At 42.5% G+C, this 20,798-nt stretch overlaps 1 protein-coding gene across 1 annotated transcript; it reads right to left on the reverse strand.

Moving 5' to 3' along the window:
• Window positions 1-15,142: 15,142 nt before the first annotated feature.
• Window positions 15,143-19,315, reverse strand: FAM187B (family with sequence similarity 187 member B). The gene is made up of 2 exons (XM_045846915.1): window positions 18,606-19,315; window positions 15,143-15,544 (listed from the first exon to the last, which is right to left on the reverse strand). The coding sequence occupies exons 1-2, from the start codon at window positions 19,313-19,315 to the stop codon at window positions 15,160-15,162; spliced, it is 1,095 nt and encodes a 364-aa protein (XP_045702871.1). The 3' UTR covers window positions 15,143-15,159.
• Between the last annotated feature and the right edge of the window lie 1,483 nt (window positions 19,316-20,798).

The raw sequence follows: 20,798 nt of genomic DNA on the forward strand, positions 1-20,798 counted from the left end.
CCTTCAGTAGCTGAGTGGATAAACAAACTGTGGTACATCCAGACAATAGCATATTAATCAATGCTGCAAAGAAATGAGCTAGCAAGCCATGAAAACACATAAAGGAAATGTAAATGCATATAGCTAACTGAAAGAAGTCAGTCTGAAAAGGTGACATTCTGTGTATGATTCCAATTACAGTCATGCACTGCATAATGATGTTTCAGTCAACAACAGGCCTCACATATGATGGTGGTTCCATAAGATTATAATGAAGTTGAAAAATTGCTATCACCTAGTGAGGCTGTAGCTGCCTTAAGGTGGTAGTGCCATGCATTACTAATGCGTTTTGATGTTAGTGTAAATAAATCTACTGCACTGCCAGTTGTATAAAAGTACAGCAATACAATATATGCAGTACATAATACCTGATTATGATAAATGACTATGCTACTGGCTTATGTATTTACTATACTATATTTCTGTTATTTTAGAGTTAATGTTACTCATTATACTTATAAAATTGCTGTTAAACAATTGTCAGTAGCAGCCTCATACACCTCATGTTTATAGTCTCTCAATTGCATCACTCCCTCTAGCACCTGATTTAATCTCTTGTTTGTACAGTAACATGCTATGCAGGCTTGTAGCTTAGGAGCAATAGGCAAAACCATATAGACTAGGTGTGTGTAGTGAGCTATACCATCTAGGTTTGTGTAAGTGTGCTCTGTGATGTTCACACAATGACAAAATCATCTAACACTATATATTTCAGAATGTATTCCTGTTATTAACTGCACATGATTGAATATGACATTCTGAAAAAGGCAAACTATGGAGGCAGTAAAACGTCCAGCAGTGGTTAAAGGTTATCGGAGAGAGAGATGAATGGCAGAGCGCAGAGAATTTTTAGGACATTGTAGGTACACCACCAAGAGTGAACCCTAATGTAAACCAGATGTTAGGTGACAATGATGTGTCAATGTAGTTTCGTCAATTATAACAAATGTACCTGGTGGGGATGTTGACATAGGGGGAAGCTGTGTATGTGTAGCCACAGAGGGTGTATGAAAAATCTTGATACCATTTCTCAGTTTTGCTGTATACCTAAAACTGCTCTAAAATACTTTTCAGAAATTACAATATGGAAAGGAAAAGAGCAGAATAGGATAGTTAAAAATGAAATACAGGGCATACTGTGTTACACTGCATTCTGGTAACACTTCTGCTAGAGGATGAAAGCTCATTATAGGGAACTGGTCTGCTTGGCAGTGGCAAATGTGGCTCAGACCTGCATTGGAAAGCCTACAGGAGCAGAGTGGCAGGCAGGAGTCAGACCCTCAGACCGGTTTTCCCGTGGGAACCAGGCCAACAAAATGCATCCAGACTGTTTTTGCTTGCTCTTGCTGAAACTCCCTTATCCTGGTCTGAAACAGTAGATATTTATTGCCTATATTCAAGGTAATTTCCAAAGCCTGTATGAATTTTCCCAAGGATGGAGCATTAGCAGCTCTCCACCTTTCCCTTCTGTATTTGTTATTTTCATTTCCTTGACTGTACCTAAAATGCAGACAACAACATTCTATGTAATAGATAATAAATCATCCTTTGATGTAAGACCCGAAAGAAATAATAAAAGCCTTCCCAGGCAAGGGTTGGAATGCTCTTCCCTTGAGAGAGTGGCCAGGGGTGCTCTTCCCTTGAGAAAGTGGCTAGGGTGCTGTCCCCTTGAGAGAAGCAGCTGTAGGACTCTCATCTTGAGGGAATAGCTGTACCATCCCTTTTTCTCCACAAGACTTCTATAGTCTGTGTGCCTTTGTTCTCATCTTCAGCCACAAGTCACGCAGACTCTGCAGGATGGAATCTACAACATCTCATTGTCCAGCTGGCCACATGGAGAGTGGCTGTTACTCCCTGCTCCAACCTGAGGGCTTTCCCATGCTTACCTGTAAGGAACTCTACCTTGTCAGAATCACCTGTTTAAGTGGACATCAGCTCACATCTCTCCTTTGCTCAAAAGCTCCCCATGGCTCCCATCTCACTACAAATATAGTCCAAAGCCCTTACCTAAGGCCTCACATGATCCGGCCCTTGGTTATGTCCTTGATTTCCTCCCTATCCCAGTCAGCTCCATCCAATAAACACTGGTCCAGAGGACACTCATCCCAGAGTCCTTACAAATACTGCCTTTTCCTGAACCACTTGTGGTAGGCTGAATAATAGCTCCCCAAAGAGCTCTGTTCCTAACGCCCAGCTGAAAGAGACTTTGCAGTGTGATTATGATGAGGATCTTGAGATGGGGAGATTATTTTGGATTATTGAGTGAGCTCAATGTAATCACAGGGGTTTTTATGAGAGGGAAGTGGGAAAGCCAGAGTCAGAGAAGGAGCTGTGACTCTGGCAGCATTGGTTGGAGAGTTGGAGAGATAGATTTGAAAATGCTCTGCCACTCACTTTGAAGAGAAAGAACTGGAGAAGATAAGAAATGGATTGTCTTCTTTAGGCCTCCAGAGGATCCTATCCTGCCAATACCTTGATTTTAAACCCATTTTTTCCCATGTATCTGGTTCATGGAAATAAAGAACAAACTGACAGTAACCAGAGGGGAGGGTGGAGGGTGATAAGGGGGTAAAGAAGGGAAAGGACCTCACACAGTTCTCTCAGTTGTCATCAGCTGCCCCATCATATTTTCCTAAATCTCATTGGTGGTCTGAAATCTTTTCCCTTTCAAAGGTGATTTTAGTTTTGGGAAAAGCCAGAAGTCACAGGGCTCCAAATCTGGGCTGTAGGGGGGATGAGTCACCTGGGTGATTTAGCATTTCACCAAAAAACTCTACACAATGCATGAGAAGGTGCATTGTCATGATGAAGCTTGACAGTCACCAGTAGCCCATAGCTGTGGCCTTCTGAATCATCTGAATAGTTCCTGTAGAAGAATGTTCAAACAATGCAAAATTGGACTCAGATTCATTGCTCTACTTGCTCACTCATTTTGAGTGTGACGGCCATACAGTACACATGCTCACTCAATGCTGCCTACCACCCCCACTGACTAGTACAGTGAAGTTCTCATTGTTCGTGTATGTGCATTGTAGTTTGCTCTCCTTGGCTGCCAGGTTACATCAATGTTGCAAACGTTCTTATTAACAATGGCTGGAACTTTTCCTGACAGGCCTTGTATGTTCTTTGTCAAATCCCTTCACCTTATTTCAGCCAGTCCCCACCTCCCCTCCCTTCTTACAGCTGTCAACCTGTTCCATGTTTCTGTGCCCGTGACTCTATTTTGCTCATTCATTTATTTTATTAGATTCCAGTTATAAGTGAGATCATACAGTATTTGCCTTTCATTGATTGACTTATTTTACTTAGCATATTAGTTTCCAGTTCCATCCAAGCTGTTACTAAAGGTAAGAATTTCCTTTTTATTGCTGTGTAGTATTTCAATGTCCTACAGATTTTTTATCCACTCATCTACTGTTGGGCACTTAGGCTGTTTCCAAATCTTGGCTATTGTAAATAATGCTGGCTATGAACATAGTGGTCCATATATTCTTTTGAATTGATGTTTCAGGATTCTTTGGATATATTTCCAGAAGTGGAATCACTGGATCAAAAGGCAGTTCCAGTTCTATATTTGTGAGAAAACTCTGTACTGTTGTCCAGAGTGGTTGCACCAATCTGCATTCCCATCAGCAGTGCACTAGGGTCCCATCTTCTCCACATCCTCACCAGTACTTGTTCATTGATTTATTGATAGCCATTTTGGCAGTTGTGAAGCTATATCTCATTGTGTTTTTAATTTCCATCTTTTTGATGACTAGTGATGTTGAGCATTTTTTCATACGTCTATGGGTCCTCTGTATGTCCTCCTTGGAGAAATGTCTATTCATGCCCTTTGCCCATTTTTAAATTGGATTGTTTGCCTTCCTGGTGATGAATCACAGGTGTTCTCTACATATTTTGGAGATTAAACCCTTGTCTAATGTATCACTGGCAAATATATTCTCCTATACAGTGGGTTCCCTTTTCATTTTGCTGATGGTTTCTTTAGCTGTGCAGAAGCTTTTTAATTTGATGTAGTCCCATTTGATAATTTTCTCCTTTGTTCCTAGTGCCTAGGAGATATATTGGCAAAAAATTGCTACAGGACATATCTGAAAAATTTCTGCCTATGTTTTTCTAGAAGATTCTTATGGTATTGCAACTTATATTGAACTCTTTTATCCATTTTGCATTTATTCTAGTGTATGGTACAAGTTGGTGGTCAATTTTTTTGCAAGTACTAGTCCAGTTCTCCCAACACCATTTATTAAAGAGATCTGTCTTTATTCCATCATATGCTCTATCTTCCTTTGTCAAATACTAACTAACCATAAGGCATAGGTTTATTTCTGGGCTCTCTATTCTGTTTGATTGATCTATGTGTCTATTTTTAGTCTAGTACCAGACTGTAATATACTTTTATATCAAGTATTGTGATCCCGCCAACTTTGTTCTTCTTTCTCAAGATTACTGAGGCTATTTGGGGATGTTTTTGGTTCTATAAAACTTTTTTTTAATATTTGTTTTAGATTTGTGAACTATGCCACTGATATTTTAATAGGAATTGCATTGAATCTACATATAGATTGCTTTGGGTAGTATGGACATTTTAATAATGTTAATTCTTCCTTTCCATGAACATCATACATGTTTCCACTTATTTGTATCTTCCTCAATTTCTTACTTCAGTGCCCTATAGTTTTCTGCCCTATAGGTCTTTTACCTCCTTGGCTGAATTGTTTCTGTTTCTGATGGTTCATTGTTGGTATATAGAAACACCATCAATTTCTGAGTATTGATTTTGTATCCTGCTACTTTCCAAAATTTATTTATTAGGTGTAATAGTTTTTTGGTGGAGCCTATAGGGTTTTCAATATACAATATCATGTTGTCTATGAATAAAGGGGGTTTTACTCTATTCTTTTCAATTTGGTTGACTTTTATTTCTTCTTCTTTTCTGATGGCAATGGTTAGGACTTCCAGTACTGTGTTGAATAAGAGTGGTCTTTGTCTTTGTACCCAATCTTAGAGGAAATGCTTTTAGTTTTTGACCATTGAGCATGATAATGGCCTGTAGGTTTGTCATATATGGCCTTTATTTTGTTGAAGTGTGTTCCTTCTATTCCCACTTTGCTTACAGTTTTTGTCATGAATGGGTGCTAGATTTTATCAAATGCTTTTTTGGCATCTATTGATATAATCATGTGATTTTTATCTTTTCTTTTGTTTATGTGATGTATCACATTTATTGATTTGTGAATATTATATCAATCTTACATCCCCAGGATAAATCCTACTTGATTGTGGGCATGATCTTTTTTAATGTGTTGCTGGATATGGTTTACTAGTATTTTGTTGAAGATTTTGGCATCAATGTTCATCAGGGATATTGGTCTATAGTTTTCTTTCTTTGTTGTGTCTTTACTTGGTTTTGGAATTAGGACAATACTGGTCTCATAAAAATAGCTTGGAAGCCATTCATCTTCTTGAATATTTTGGAATAGTTTGAGAAGGATAGGTGTTAGTTCTTTGAATGATTGGGAAAATTCACCTGTGAAACCATCTGGCCCAGGACTTCAGTTTCCTGGGAGTTTTTTGATTATTGTTTTAATTTCATTAGTTGTTATCAGTCTATTCAGGTATTCTCCTTCTTCCTGATTCAGTTTTGAGAGATTGTATGATTCTAGAAATTTATCCATTTCACCAAGTTTTTCCAATTTCTTGGCATATTCTTGTTCATAGTATTTTCTTACAATCCTTTTGTATTTCTCTGATATCCATTGTTATTTCCCCTTTCACTTCTGATTTTATTAATTTGGATCTTCTCCCTTTTTTATTGATGAGTCTGGTTAAATGTTTTCAATTTTGTTTATCTTTTCAAAGATCCAGCTCCTGGATTTATTGATCTTTTTAATCGTTTTTGTTTTTTAGTCTCTATGTCATTTATTTCTGCTCTTATCTTGATTATTTCTTTTTTCTCCCTTAGGGCTTTGCTGGTCAATGTCTTACTACTTCTTTTAGGTGTAGGGTTAAATTGTTTATTTGAGGTTTTCTATCTTCTTTAGGTAGGCCTGTAATACTATGAACTGCCTTCTCAGGACTGCTTTCACTGTGTCCCATAGGTTTTGGGGTTGTTGTATGTATGTTCATTTTCATTTGTTTCTGGGTACTTTTTGATTTCTTTAACTCATTGATAACCCATTCACTGTTTAATAGCATGCTATTTAGCCTCAAAGTATTTGAATGACTTTGCCTTTTTTTAGTGATGTTGATTTCTAGTTTCATGCTGTTGTAATGCAAGAAAATGCTTGACATGATTTCAGTTTTCTTGAATTTGTTGACATTTATTTTGTATCCTACCATGCAGTCTCTCTTTGAGAATTATTCATGTGCCCTTGAGAAGAATGTATATTCTGCTTCTTTGGGTTGAAATGTTCTATAAATATTAATTAAATCCATTTTATCTATTGTGTAATTTAAGGTAGTTGTTTCCTTGTTGATTTTTGTCTGGGAGATCTATCCAATGGTGATAGTGGGGTGTTAAAATCTCCTATGTTGCTTGCATTGCTGTTGATCTCGTCCTTCAAGTTCACCAATATTTTCTTTATATATTTAGGTGCTCCTATATTGGATGCATATATGTTTAAAAGTGTTATATCCTCTTGTTGGATCAATCCCTTTAGTATTATGTAGAGACCTTTGTCTCTTTTTATGGCCTGCATTTTGAAGTCTATTTTGTCAGATATAAGTATTGCTGCCCTAGCTTTTTTTGGTCTCCATTTGCATGAAATATTTATTCTATCCCTTCACTTTCAGCCTGTATGAAACTTTTGTTCTGAGGTGGATCTCTTGTAGACAGACATGGGTAATGTTTTCTTATCCAGTTGGCTACCCTGTGTCTTTTGATTGGGGCATTTAATCCATTTACATTTGAGGTTATTGTTGATTGACACTTGTTCATTGCCATTTTGTTCCTTTATACCTATGTTCCTTTCTCTCTCTCCCCCCACCCTCTCTCTACTTCTTAAAGCAATCTCTTTAACATCTATTGCAATGCTGGTTTGGTGTTAATGAACTCATTTAGACCTTTTTTTTTGTCTGGGAAACTTTATTTTGCCTTCAAATTTAGTAATAGACTTGCTGGATAGAGTAATCTTGGTTGCAGATCTTGCTTTTCATTATTTTGAATACTTCATGCCAATCCCTTCTGGCCTGAAGTGCTTCTGTTGAGAAATAAGCTGATAGTCTTATTGGAACTCCTTTTTAGGTAACTGATTGTTTGTCTCTTGCTGCCTTTAAGATTCCCTCTTTGTTTGTAAACTGCCATTTTAATTATGATGTGTCTTGGTGTGGGTCTGTTTGGATTCATCTTGATCAGAATTCTCTGTGCTTCCTGAATTTGTGTGACTTTTTTTTTCAGGAGGTTATGGAAGTTTTCTGTCATTATTTCTTCAAACAGGTTTTCTATTCCATCCCCATTTTCTTCTTCTTCTTCTGATATCCCTATCATGTGGATTTGTTACATTTCATGTTTCCTAAAGTTCCCTTAAACCATCCTCACTCTTTTTAAGTCTTTTTTTTCTTTTTGGTGCTCTGATTGGGTGTTTCTTTTCTACCTTGTCTTCCAAATTACTGATCTGATCCTCTGCTTCATCTTGCCTGCTTTTAATTCCTTCTAGTGTATTCATTTCAGATATTGCATTCTTCATTTCCAACTGGCTCTTATTCATGGTTTCTATGTAATTTTTCATGATGATAAAGTTCCCACTAAGTTCCAGATAATTCTCATTAAGTTTCTTGAGCATCCTTATCACCATTACTTTGAATTCTATATCTGACAAATTGCTTGCCTCAATTTCATTTAGCCTTCTTTCTGGGGATTCCTTTTCTTCTTTTGTTTGGGAGTTGTTTCTTTGTATCCCCATTTTAGCTGACTATTTTTTGTTTGTTTCTACATATTAGATAGATCTTCTTTGACTTCCTGTCTTCATAGTGTGGCCTTATGTGGTAGGAGTCCTATAAGTTTCACCAATGCTGTCCTCTTCATATCCTGAGCTGGACGCTCTAGGACTGCCCCCTGTGCAGTCTATGTAGGCTCTCCTGTTGTATTTAGGTCTTGATTGTTGTTGGCCTATTCATCAATGGGTTCTCACCTCCAGCTAACTGACTAAGAGGCTCAAACCCCACCATGTCTTATGTGCTGTTGTGCAGGTGCTGACAGAACAAAACAAGACAATACAGAAAACAAAACTCACACAAACACACACAAAAAACCCTCAGCAACAGAAAAATCAGTGATGAAAGAGCAAAGAATAAAAGTGGGAAGATAAACAGAATATTATAAGAGAAAAAGGAATACAAGATCAAAGGAAAGAAAAATAATTATGGGAAGGCAGAGGGAGGAGAAACTATAAAAATAAGGAACAGAAACAGGGAACTGCCACACAAGAACAAAGAAAGGAAAAATAAATTTTAAAATAATAAGCAAAGGAAGGAAGAAGGCAAAATAGAGTGAAAAGGGAAAGAGTAAAATACAAGATTTGGAAGAAAAATAGAGAAAAAATTTAAAACATTGAAGATAAAGAAAATATGATGAAAACCTATGTGAAATACAAAATAACAAAGATAATAAAAAGGAAAAAAGTGGAATTCACTTCATCAGAATTTAGTGCTTGTCTGCTGGGTTCTCCCTCTAGCTACAACTCTAATGTTGTCTGAAGCTCGTGTAAGTCAATGCCAGAGGCTGGCCATGTCTAGCTGTAGGCAGCCTGTTTGAAGCTAGGAGCAATCCACAGCTTTTGGCAGTTTCCTTCAAACTTGGCTGCATCCAGGATGGGACTCACTGCTCTGCAAGCCTGGCTTTTTATGAGCAAAGGGCCCAGGTATAGGACAACTAACAACCAAAGACTCCACAGGATCCACCTCCACCTGCCTTTGCCTGTTGTCCTGCCATTAGACTTAGTCTAGCCACTGACCTGTTTCTGAGAGAGCTTCTGATGGAATCTAGAGGATGGGACCCCTGGATCTCCTGAGGGTAGTGCCATTCAAACTGCATGGAAGATGGTGGGTATGTTCCCCCAACCCAGCACTGCCTGTCTGAGTCTGTCCCAAATTATTTCCCTGAACTTATCAGGGAGAAGCCCATAGTAGGAAAGCTGGTGGGGCTTCCAGGGCCCAGAGTTTGGATCTGCTGGAAACTGGGAGGGCATTCCTAAGCTCTCCCACAAGGGAGGAGTGCCGGTCTGGTCCCCAGAGATGTGTGTGGAATGGCCATGCTTTAAAGCCAGTCTCTAACACCCCTGAGTCTGCCTATGTTACTCTCTCCTCCGCAGGGCATAAGAAGCAGGTTGGGGGAAAGTAAGATAGAGAAAAAAGGGATGCAGGATAGGGTGATCAGAATACAGAGGGTGGGGTGGGCAGTATTCCAGAGAATGGGGCTAGGAGGATATCACAGGGTGGAGTGAATGGCTTCCTATGGGGTGGGGTCATTGTTTTTCCCCTGGGAGGGGCTTGCTGTTCTCAGGAAAAATGGCTGCTGTGGTATGGAGGTATGTCCTAGCACCAGGAACCCCACAGCCATCCTCCCACGCCTCTCCTCCAAGCTCCCCACTCCAGACTCTCCTTGTTTGACTCTAGATTGCACTGCCCTCCCTTCACCCAAGGCCAAAGTGAGTGGCTGTGCACGCAAATCCTGTGCATTGGCCCCTTAGGAAAAAAGAAAGGATAAAAAAAAAGAAAAAAAATGGCTTCATTCCCAGCAGTGTCTGTCTTTCTCTGGTGGGCAAAAACCCTGTTGCTTTTCACTGCTGGATGCTGCCTGGGCAGGTGAACCCAGCACTGATGCTCTGTGCTTGGGAGCCTGGTCTGGGGCCCAGGCTTCACTCCCTTCAGGGTGAAACTCCCAAGCTATGTGGCAAACTCAGCCTGCTGCCCATAAAAGTGGTGCCGGCCCCTTTTGCATCTCTGATCTTCTACTGGTCTCAAGGTGGTTTTGGCCTATCCTTGGTTAAGTATCTTTCCTCAGGTAAACTTCAGTTGCTTATTTTTGGTGTATGTTCCCCCTCTTTATTTTTATTTTCAGTTTGGTTCTGGGAAACAGTGCAAGACCAATCTTTCTACTTTGCCCCTATCTTACCCCACCACCCAAAGCCATTTAAGACTCAAGTAAGGCTCATTTTGGACTTCTGGTCTCCAGAACAGTAAGATTATAAATTTGTATTGTTTTAAGGCATTAAGTTTGCCTTTAAAAATTGTAAAAAATTCCAATAGCCACAGGAAACTAATATACCCTTCCTCCATATTTTTACTTGTCCACCTCCTTCTTGTTATTCAGCTTCATCTGAAATGTCACCTCTCCATCATTAGGTCCCTCTCCATCAACCCCATGTGAGAACTCCTACATTACAGCAGCTCCCCAAGGTCTTTCCCCTTATTTTTGTTTTCAATGGAGCTCATTGAATTAGCAACCCTGGTGTCTCAGTTAGGGTCCTCCTAAAAACAAATACCAAAATAGAAAGTCTCAACAAGGAGATAGAAGATACAAAGAACAACCATATGGAAATCTTAGAACTAAAAACTACAATAACAAAAGTAAAAGGCTCAGTGGATGGACTGAATAACAGAATGGAGATAACAGAGGAAGGAGTCAGTGAACTTGAAGACAGATCAATAGACATTCTCTAACCTGAACAACAGAGAAAACTGGAGGAAAATGATAAAAATTTCAGGGACCCATGGAACAACAACAGGTCTAACATTTATGCCTTCAGAGTCCCAGGAGACAGAGAGGGAGTGTGGGGCTAAAAAAATATTTGAAGTATATAATTTCAGGAATCTGAAGTGAAGGAGAACAAGGCAGGGAGGTGGGGTAAGCTGATAATGATGCTTTAATGAGCTGGTTGCTGCCTTACCCACCTGGAGCTCAGTGCCCCTGGGATCCTCTGAGAGAATGAGGAGAAAATGCCACAGAGTTGCACCATCCTGGGCTGGGGAAGCTAGATATCTATCTTCTACTCCCACTCCTTGTGGGTAAAGATTTCCCCTGGCATCATCAACTTCCCAGCTTCCAGCCACCCCCCACCCCATGCTTGGCCCAGCAGGCTCCTAACAGGAGTTAGGAAGCCATTGGTGCCTATGGGAACCACCCACGTAACTGCTGAAGCTGCAGGGGCCTTCAGGATGGGCTGAGGGATATGGGTGAGTGTATGAGTTGCCTTTCATGGCATAACAAATTGACACACATTTAGAGCTTTAAAAAACTCACATTCATAATTCTCCAGTTTCCATGTGTTAGGAGACAGGGCTTGACTGGGTCCTCTGCTCAGGATCTCCCAAGGCTGTGGGTCAAGGTGTGGGTCAGTTGGTCCTCTAGGGGCCAACTGAAGAAGAATCAGCTTCTGATCTCATTCAGGTTGTCTGCAAAGTTCATTTCCTTGTGGCTGTGTGACTGCAGTTCTGGATTTTTGCTGTCATCCTCAGATTCTAGAGGCTACGTGAAACTCCTAGAGGCTCCCTGCCAAGTGGGCTTGTTCAACGTGTTGCTTACTCATCAAGCCAGCCAGAGGAGCTGTAATCCAATCAAGGGAGTGACATCCCAACACCTTCACCACAGTCTATTGGTTAGAAATGAGTCACAGATGTTGTCCACACTGAAGGGAATAGAATCACAAAAGGGCAGGGACTGTGGGGTGGAAATCACTAGAGCCACCTTAGGATTTGTGTGCCACATTGGGGCACCAACAATTGGGTGTGGATTATGTGACCTCTAGTCATAGGCCTGGGTATTAGACTCACGCTTGTCTCTGGCTGTTCTACCTCCAGCCACTACATGCTAGGGACTGCTATGGGTGCAGGGCCACAGTGGGTTCCTGGCAGCATGCAGGGTGGGGACTGAGATGTTGCTTTTCGCTCTCCTATTGCTGGCCCCTTTCCAAGTTCACTGTGTGACCTCAGATAGCTTGCCTTAGGCCTCTGTGCCTAGATGTTCTCAGTCGCACAGGTGGTTGTGAGGACGTGTTTGTGAAGGGTGTGCGTTCTGACCATGCCAGGAGGTCCACAAATATTAGAAACTATTATCATTGTTATTCTCTGCTTCTGCTTCCCAACAAATCCCCTTTAGGTCTCCATGAACACTCCCTCATTCTTTCTTTTAAAACCTTGATCTGTTTTTTTTTTAATTTACTCTATGATCTTGCAAGTGGCTTCATCATAACCTAAATCAAAATTTAGGGAAATATGAGATAGAATAACTTGTTTTATAGTTGGTTTCATTTTTCTTCTTTTTTCAAGTATATTTAATTGATTATGTCATTACAGTTGTCCCAGTTTTTCTCCTTTTGCCTACCTCTGCCTGGTACTCCCCTTTCCTTCAGCAATTCCCCACCCTTAGTTCAGGTCCATGGATCACGTATATAAGTTCTTTGACTTTTCCATTTCCTACACTATTCTTAACGTCACCCTGTATATTTTGTACCTACCAATTATGCTTTTTAATCCCTGCACCTTTCCCCCATTCTCCCCCTTCCCCCTCCTAACTGATAACCTTCCAAATGATCTCCATGTCTATGATTCTGTTCCTGTTCTTGTTGTTTGCTTGTTTCTTTTCTTTCTTTTCTTTTTTTAGATTCAGTTGTTGATAGTTGTGAATTTGTTGCCTTTTTCATGTTCACAATTTTTATCTTCTTCTTTTTCTTAAACAATTACCTTTAACATTTCATATAATAATGGTTTGATGATGGTGAACTCCTTTAGCTTTACCTTGTCTGGGAAGCACTTTATCTGTGCTTCTGTTCTGAATGATAGCTTTGCTGGATAGAATAATTTAGGTTGTAAGTACTGGCTTTTCATCACTTTGAATACTTTTTGCCAGTCCCTTCTTACCTGCAAAGTTTCTTTTGAGAAATCAGCTGATAGTCTTATGGGAACTCCTTCGCAGGTAACTGTCTCCTTTTCCCTTGCTGCTTTTAATGCTCTATCTTTAAGCTTTGGCATTTTGATTATGAGGTGTCTTGGTGTGTTCCTGTTTGGGTCCAACTTGTTTGAGACTCTCTGTGCTTCCTGGACTTGTATGTCTACTTCTTTAGCCAAGTTAGAGAAGTTTTCTTTCATTATTTTTTAAGTAAGTTTTTAATTCCTTCCTCTTCCTCCTCTCTTTCTGGCATCCCTGATTTGGACGTTGGCACTTTTGGAGATGTCCCAGAGTCTTCTTATACTAGCTTCATCTTTTCCTTTTTTTTTTTTTTTGAATTCTTGTTTCTTCTTTTTCTTCTAGTTGAATGTTTATTTCTTTCTTATGTTCCAAATCATTGATTTGAATCCCTGCTTCCTTCCTTTCATTGTTGGTTCCCTGTGGATTTTTCTTTATTTCACTTAGTGGAACCTTCATTTCTTCCTTTATATTATTGCCTTACTCAGTGAGTTCTTTGAGCATCTTGGTTACCAGTGTTTTGAACTCTGTATCTGATAGGTTGGCTATCTCTCTTTTGTTTAGTCCTTTTCTGGAGTCTTGTTCTGTTCTTTCATTCGGGCCATATTTCTTTGTCTCCTCAATTTGATAGCCTCCTTCTGTTTCTGTGTATTAGGTAGAGCTTCTTTGACTCTCTGTAAAAGGCACCTGTAAATTGTGTGGAGCAGAGACTTAGTTAATTGCCAGGGTGGGGCAACCCACCTCACCTCTTTGTGACTCTGTATGACGGGAGGGCTTGGAGAGGGGGCTGTACCACTGCCTGGCTTCTGAGGGTTTGCCAGACACCCCATTTGCAGTCATTTCACCCACTCCCCATATGTGACTGGCACCCTTCCAGCTGTTGCCCTGGTGTTGAATCCCAGAGTGGGTATGCCTGCATATATGTTAAGACTGTGCAGGCCCTTTAAGTGAAGTGTCCTGAAAATCCATGAGTTTCTTCTGCCACCCCAATCCCCAGTTTTTTATAGCCAGAAGTTATGGGGATTTATCTTCCCAGCCCCGGAGTCCTGGGCTGTGTGATCTGGCCTATGGCTGAGATTGCTCCCTCCCAAGGTATCCCTCCCAGTTTTTATCCACCACACATGAATGTGGGACTGTTTGTGTTCATTCTGTCGCTGCCACTGCCTCTGTGTGCCATACAGAGTCTCCTCACCTCTCTGCCCATCTCTGCTGCTCCTACCCATTTGGGTGATTGTGGCTTCTTTAAATCCTTGGTGGTTGGATTTACATAAAGTTCTATTTTCTGACAGTTCTGGGTGTTACCTGTTTTGAGATTTAGTTGTAATTCTTTTATTATTTTTTTTGTGGTTGTGCAAGGAGGTGAAGCATGTCCACCTATGCATCCATCTTGACCAGAAGTGTCACCCAGCCTACAAGACTTTTTGGGCCATAATGAACTATAGGGCAATGAATTTGATGAGGCATTAATATTTTATTTCTCACTCTTGCACTCTGTTAAACAGTGTATAGAATTTCTGGGTCAGTTAGTCCTGGTGATTTCTATGTGTGGCCTGTACCAGGCCTTGTCCCTTGTTCCAGTGAAGGGACCTGTCTCCCAATCTCAGGTTCTGAGGTGGTTCTTTCCACTGCAAAAGCCAGGAAGGGTGGTGTGTATCCCACTGTACTGGGTCACCAATGTGGCAGCATCTCCTAACTTGGGGAGATATATTGACAGCTAAGCCTAAAGGCCATAGGCACAACTAGGGCAAGGAAAGGCAGCAGACCAGTGCAGATCTTGGGGGACCTAGGAGCTACCCACTCCCATCCCTGTCTCAGTCCTTGTCTTTAGGGTACTGCAGTGAGTGGAGTGACTACAGTTTACCAACCACAGACATTCACACCCAAAATGGCCTCCTTCTACCTCTCCTTTTTTCTTGTGATAAACACAAGGCTTGAGCCAGGCGACCTGGGTTTGAACTGAAGCCCCCCTCCAATTACTAGACAGGTAGGCTTGCCTCAGTTTTCTCATCTGTGGAATGGAGAATGCTAATGACTTAACAGAGAAGGACCTGGAAGAGGGACGAGCTCAGTCACCCTTAGCTGTGGCCATGGTTGTGTGGCCCACATGCATTCAGAGTGTGGTGTGGGGCAGGTACAGGGAATAGGCTATGGAAACAACAGTTGAGGCAATGAAGATATAGGAGGCCAGGTCTCCTGAGCACTGTGGGTTTACTTTATTTCACCAGTAGCACCTGATTGCTTCTTTTACTCTGTGAAGAGCAAAAGAGCTTCAGCAGCACCCCAGACAGGCCCAGGACAGTGCCCACCAGCAACATCAGTTTCAGCTTCTGGAGGATGGAGTCCTTCTCTTTCCAGGTCTCCCTTGCCTCCTGCTGTTGTCTAGCTTCCTCTCTCAGCAGAACCTCCAGTGTATCCAAATTGGGCTTGGGGTTGAACCGAGCCATGAACTCCTGCTGCACGAAGCACCTGTAAATGGCTGGCTGGAAGACCTGCAGTCGCCTGCCGCCACTGGAAGGGTCCAGGACAGTGCTCACATCCTGGCCGGAGAGCTGGCCCTGCCAGGTCAGGGGTGTGCTGTTGGATTCCCAGATGACAGGCCTGCAAAGGAGGGCAAGGTCAGCTATAGCACCCTTGGAGAAAAGGAACAAATGTCTGAAGGAGATGGAGACAGCAGCATCCTCCTCCCTGGGAAGGAGCAAACAGCGCCCTCTCTGAGGATCACTATGCAGCAGTGAGCAAGGGGAGGGTGGGGCAGGGCAGCTGGGAGTTTTTGGAGCCATACTATATACTGAATTTGTTACCTGGCCAAAAGCTTCCACTTCTTGAGCTTCCATTTCCACATCTGAACACTGGAGGTGTAGTAATTGTACCTACCTCAGAGAATTATTTAGGGACTGAGGGATTAGCAAGAGTGCTCTCTAAATGGTTTGTGCCCCCTTACCTGCCTGGCTTCATTTCTTCCACTCTCCCCCTTACTTCTGCCCCAGCCACACTGGCCTCCTTGATGTTACTCTGACAAGCTGGGCATGGTCCTGCCTCAGGTCCTTTGCCCAGGGTGCTTCCTCTGCCGGGAATGTATTTGGCTCCCTCACCTTCTTTCAGTCTTGGCTGAAATGACACCTCAGAGATGCTGTCCCTGATCTCCTTATTTAAAACTTCTGCCTCACCCACTCCCATCTCCCTTCACTGCTTTTATCACCATCTAAAATACTGAATATTGCCCTGGCTGGTGTGGTTCAGTGGATTCAGTTTGGTTTGCTGACCTGCAAACCAAAGGGTTGCTGGTTCAATTCCCAGTCAGGGCACATGCCTGGGTTACAGGCCAGGTCCCCAGTGGGGGCCATGTGAGAGGCAACCACACATTGACATTTCTCTCTCTCTCTCTCTTTCTCCCTCCCTTTCCCTCTCTCTAAAAATAAATAAATAAAATCTTTTTTAAAAAACTGGTATTAAAAAATAAATAAATAAAAATAAGTAAAATATTTTTAAAAATTATTTAAAACACTGAATATTTCGTTCATGTGATTATTACTCTTTGAGGGCATGAATCTTTTTCAGTTTTGTTTTGCACTGCATTTCAAGTACCCAGAACAGTGTTTGACTTATAAATGCTCAATGGTAAGTGAATAATACTGTAAGTGAATAATGTGGGAAGTGAATAAGTGAATCAGCCATATAACACACCCATTGTAGCTGAGAAACAGAGGAGACACTCAAAGGACAACATTGGCAAGGCAAACAATCATACAAGGGATAACTAACACCTATCAGTGTGGAAGTTTGTCAGATGTTGCTGTGTCTTCCCAGGCATTTGCCCCCTCAGGCAGCACAATTACCCCCTGAGCCCAGGGCTAGCAAGACCTCTGTACTGAATTGGATAGTGCCCTCCCCAAATTCATGTTCTAATGGAAAGTCAGAATGTGACCTTCTCTGGAAATAGGGTCATTGCAGTAGAGTGGGCCCTAATCCAATATGACCTGACCTGTGTCCTTATTAGGAGGTAAGACACAGACATGGACATAGACACAGACACAGACACACACACGGGGCTAACGCCAAGTGATAGTGGAGTCAGAGATTAGAATGATGTAGCTATAAACCAAGGAAGGCTTAGGATTGCTGGCCACTACTAGAAGCCAGGAAGAAGCCAGGATCCTATCCAGCATCTGAGACAGCTAATGGCCCTGCTGACAAGTTGCTTTTTGACTTCCAGCCTCAGAACTGTAAGGGAATAAATTCCTGTTGTTTTAAGCCACCTGGTCTGTGATACTTTATAATGGCAGACCTAGCAAACTAATACAACCCCTATTCTACACAGGGAAACTGAGGCCTAGAGAAACACCACAGGAACACAGCTAGAAAATCGTAGCACCAGAATTGGAACCCACGCCTGGCTGAACTCAGAGCTTGAGATCTCTCCATTCAGACAAACCTCACACAAACCTCACACAAAGAGCCACTCCACTCAGCTGCCTAGACACATGGGCTATCCTTAAAGCCTCAGTAACCTTTCTTCACTCTTCCCTCAAGCTCCCAGTGACTGGCACTTGGGAACTCCTTGTCTAGTAAATGACAACTAGGTGTCCCAGTCTCCTTGGGAGGAGGAATCCATAGTGCATTTTCCTGCACTTCTGAACTGTGGTATTTTTTAGGGAGTGGGTGTTATTTTTATACTTCAAAGGGGAGGAAGAAAGGAGGAAATGAGACAAACGATATGAGAATGAGAAAAAGAGAGGAATAAGAATCACAGCTGGCATAAATAAAGAAAAGAAAACCAGAGGCAGTTGGTGAGACCAGATCCCACAGAACCTATAGCTGCGGAGGCCCCAAGAGGTTGCAAGGGCTCTCCTCTTGCAAGGAAGAGGCTACTGCTGGGGTGCATGGGGAAAAAGGGCAAGAGGACTCCATGGTGTATGTGAGATTAAGGGTCTGCACTGCCACTTCTCACCACGAGTCTCCTTGGTCAAGGAGTGCATTCCTCCAAGCTGCAGTTTCCCCATCTATAGATGGACTTCCTTGGAGTCCACAGCTCCTGGAGCCAGGGATAAGGGATGGGAGAGGATGCAGTTCAGAAAGAGAGTTTGCCCAGGGCTGGCCCCCATTGAAACCATGAGTGGTTCTAGTTCTTACTACTGGGGTAGAGGAGGCCAATGGTGAGACTCCCTGGGGGCTCCAGGCAGGAAGAATATGAATGTGAGTTGCAGGAGGCAGGCCCTGGAGGGCATGCCTCAGGCACCATCCTCCCCTCCCCTGGAGCCCACTGACCATCCCAAGTGAGTCAGAGGCCTCAGAGCCCCACAGCCCCTCCACTGGCCTGGGCTTCTCCCATCCCAGCCCTGACCACTCTGGGCTGCCTCCCTCTGAGTTGGTGGCTTCCTGAGGGCAGGAAGTCTGATGACCACCATGTCCACAGCATCACCCAGCACAGGGATGGGCACAGTCAGCCGAGCCCTCCCTGAGTATTTTCTGTCCTTGTTCTACCTGGTAAAGCAACAGTGTGTGGGCACTAGGGGATTCTTGCCAAAGGAGCCAGTGGAGAGAGACTGTGGGGCTGACCCATCTAGATCCCCTTCTTGTCTGCATGGGTTAACCATCAAGGCTCTCAGACTGAGAGAGCTTGGCTAGGGACCAAGGGCAGGGCTGGTGCACACTTCCATACCTATAGATGGACCCGAAGGGGCAGGTGAGCCATGCAGATCCTGACTCTTCACTGAGCTCGAAGTTGTCAAAAAAAACATTCTTCACATCTGATGTTTTACATTGGACATGGCAGGCTTCTATCTGCATCTCAGGCCGCATGCGGTTGGACCACAGAATAGCACTTCCCAGGTAGAGCTGGCAGGGGGTGGGTTTCTCCAGGGGCTCCTGGATGTAGCAGTACCCCAGACGTTTGCGTTCACCTGGCTCCCCACAGTAGTTACAGTCCTGCCAGGGCTCCCATTGGGTGAAGATGAGCTCCTTTTGGCCAAGACTCAGTGTCTCATTCTGCAAGGGTGCTTGGCCCAGACCTCTGTGCGTAATGTGCAAGGTGCCAACGTCCTGAAAGTCAATCTCGTACTGTACCACTTGGATGCCTTTCTTGTCAATACAGGTGTACACGCCCGTCTGGGATGGCAATGGACTTCTAATGAGAATGCCGCCTTCAGGCATTGTTTCTATGTTTGAAACACTGCGGATAGGGCTGGACCAGTTGGTCCCGTCTTGAAGGAAGTAGTACCACTGTGCCCCAGGGGAGTTGCAGTGCAGAAAGATATCATTGTTGGAAAGCAGGGCCCTCTGGCATTGTTTGCCATGGGGACAGCTGATGGAAACATAGAACCCCAGGAGAGAGACCACAAAGCTGAGCAGCAGCCACAGGATGGACAGCATGGTGGACTAGGACTGTGGCAGTAGGCTGGGCACCACCCTGGACATTGTGAGGTCACCCATGACACTCATGCTGCAGCCCTGGGCAGCAGAATGAACTGGAGTACACCTCATGGGTATGTAAGGTCATCATCCCCACTTGTTTTGTGACAAGTTAACAACCCTATTTAATTTCTCTTGCAAGCCCTCCACTTTGCTGGGAAAGGAGAAAACTTAATTTGTCTATTCAGGATTTCCCTACCACCCCCATGCTTTGGCATTAAAATGTAACATGTAAACATTCAACACACTTTTCCTGAATACCTATTATGTTCTGGGCACATTTCTTAGTACTAGGGATGAAGAGGTGAACAAATCCTCTGGTTACCATTCTGACTTCCTATCCCTCCCCACTAACTCCTCCAGCCATGCTGGCCTTCTTCCTGTTCCCTGAATACAAAGCAAAGTGCTCCTGTCTCAGGACCTTGGCTCTTCCCACAGATAATCTGCATAACTCAATTAATTTTTAAACAATAAATATTTTTTCTGCCTTGGCTGATGTGGCTCAGTGGATTGATTGCTGGCCTTGGAAACAAAGGGTCACCAGTTCAATTCCCATCAGGGCACATGCCTGGGTGGTGGGCCAGGTCCCCAGTAGGCGGTGTGCAAGATACAACCACACACTGATGTTTCTCTCCCTCTCTTTCTCCCTCCATTCCCCTCTTTAAAAATAAATAAATATAATCTTTAAAAATAAAAGATATAAATATTTTCATCACCTCCCCCCTTCCCAAACCCTTTCCTAATTCCTTAGTCCTGAAATGAAAAGTAATTGCTATGCAGGTTTGATCTGCCTTCATCTCTCATTTCACAAATGTTTCCTGAATGCCTATCATGTGCTGGCCGTTATTCTAATCAGTGAATAGGCCACACAAAGCCTCTGCCCTCTTTAAGCTTCCCTTCTAGTGGAAGAGATAGATAAAAATTAAACATATAATACATATTGTCAGATGCAGTAGATTCTCATTTTTCACAGTAGTTATTTTTTTAGAAAATGAAAACTTTTTTTTTAAGTCACTGAACTGGCAAATACTGAAACACTGCTCCCAGGAGAAATACAGGGTTAGTGTCCTACAAGCCCTTGGTCATAAGCTTTTTGTCAACTGACCAATATATAACCTTGTTTTAGGTGTGTTTCTGTTTAAAGCCACTTTAATATATATTGTTGGTTCATTAACATTGAACTTGTAGCCAACAGCTATAACTCTAGCCTGAATAAAGTTTATCTAACATGTATTTTCCCTATGTGGCAAATCAGACTTCTTGCACTTAGGAACATTAAGCAGCACTTCAGCACTTAGTTTGGGAGCTATTTTATACAGCAAAATCACCCCAAAAAGCAAAACATGCAAAATAAAGTGGCACAAAAACACTGTAAAAAGGACACTTAATAGTATGAGAGCTGAAACAGGAAGGCAGAATGTCACCTCGTTCAGCCTCAGCTAGG

The sequence above is a fragment of the Phyllostomus hastatus genome, unplaced genomic scaffold, assembly GCF_019186645.2.
Source record: "Phyllostomus hastatus isolate PE091 unplaced genomic scaffold, TTU_PhHast_1.1 phas_contig_5, whole genome shotgun sequence".
NCBI lineage: Eukaryota > Metazoa > Chordata > Mammalia > Chiroptera > Phyllostomidae > Phyllostomus > Phyllostomus hastatus.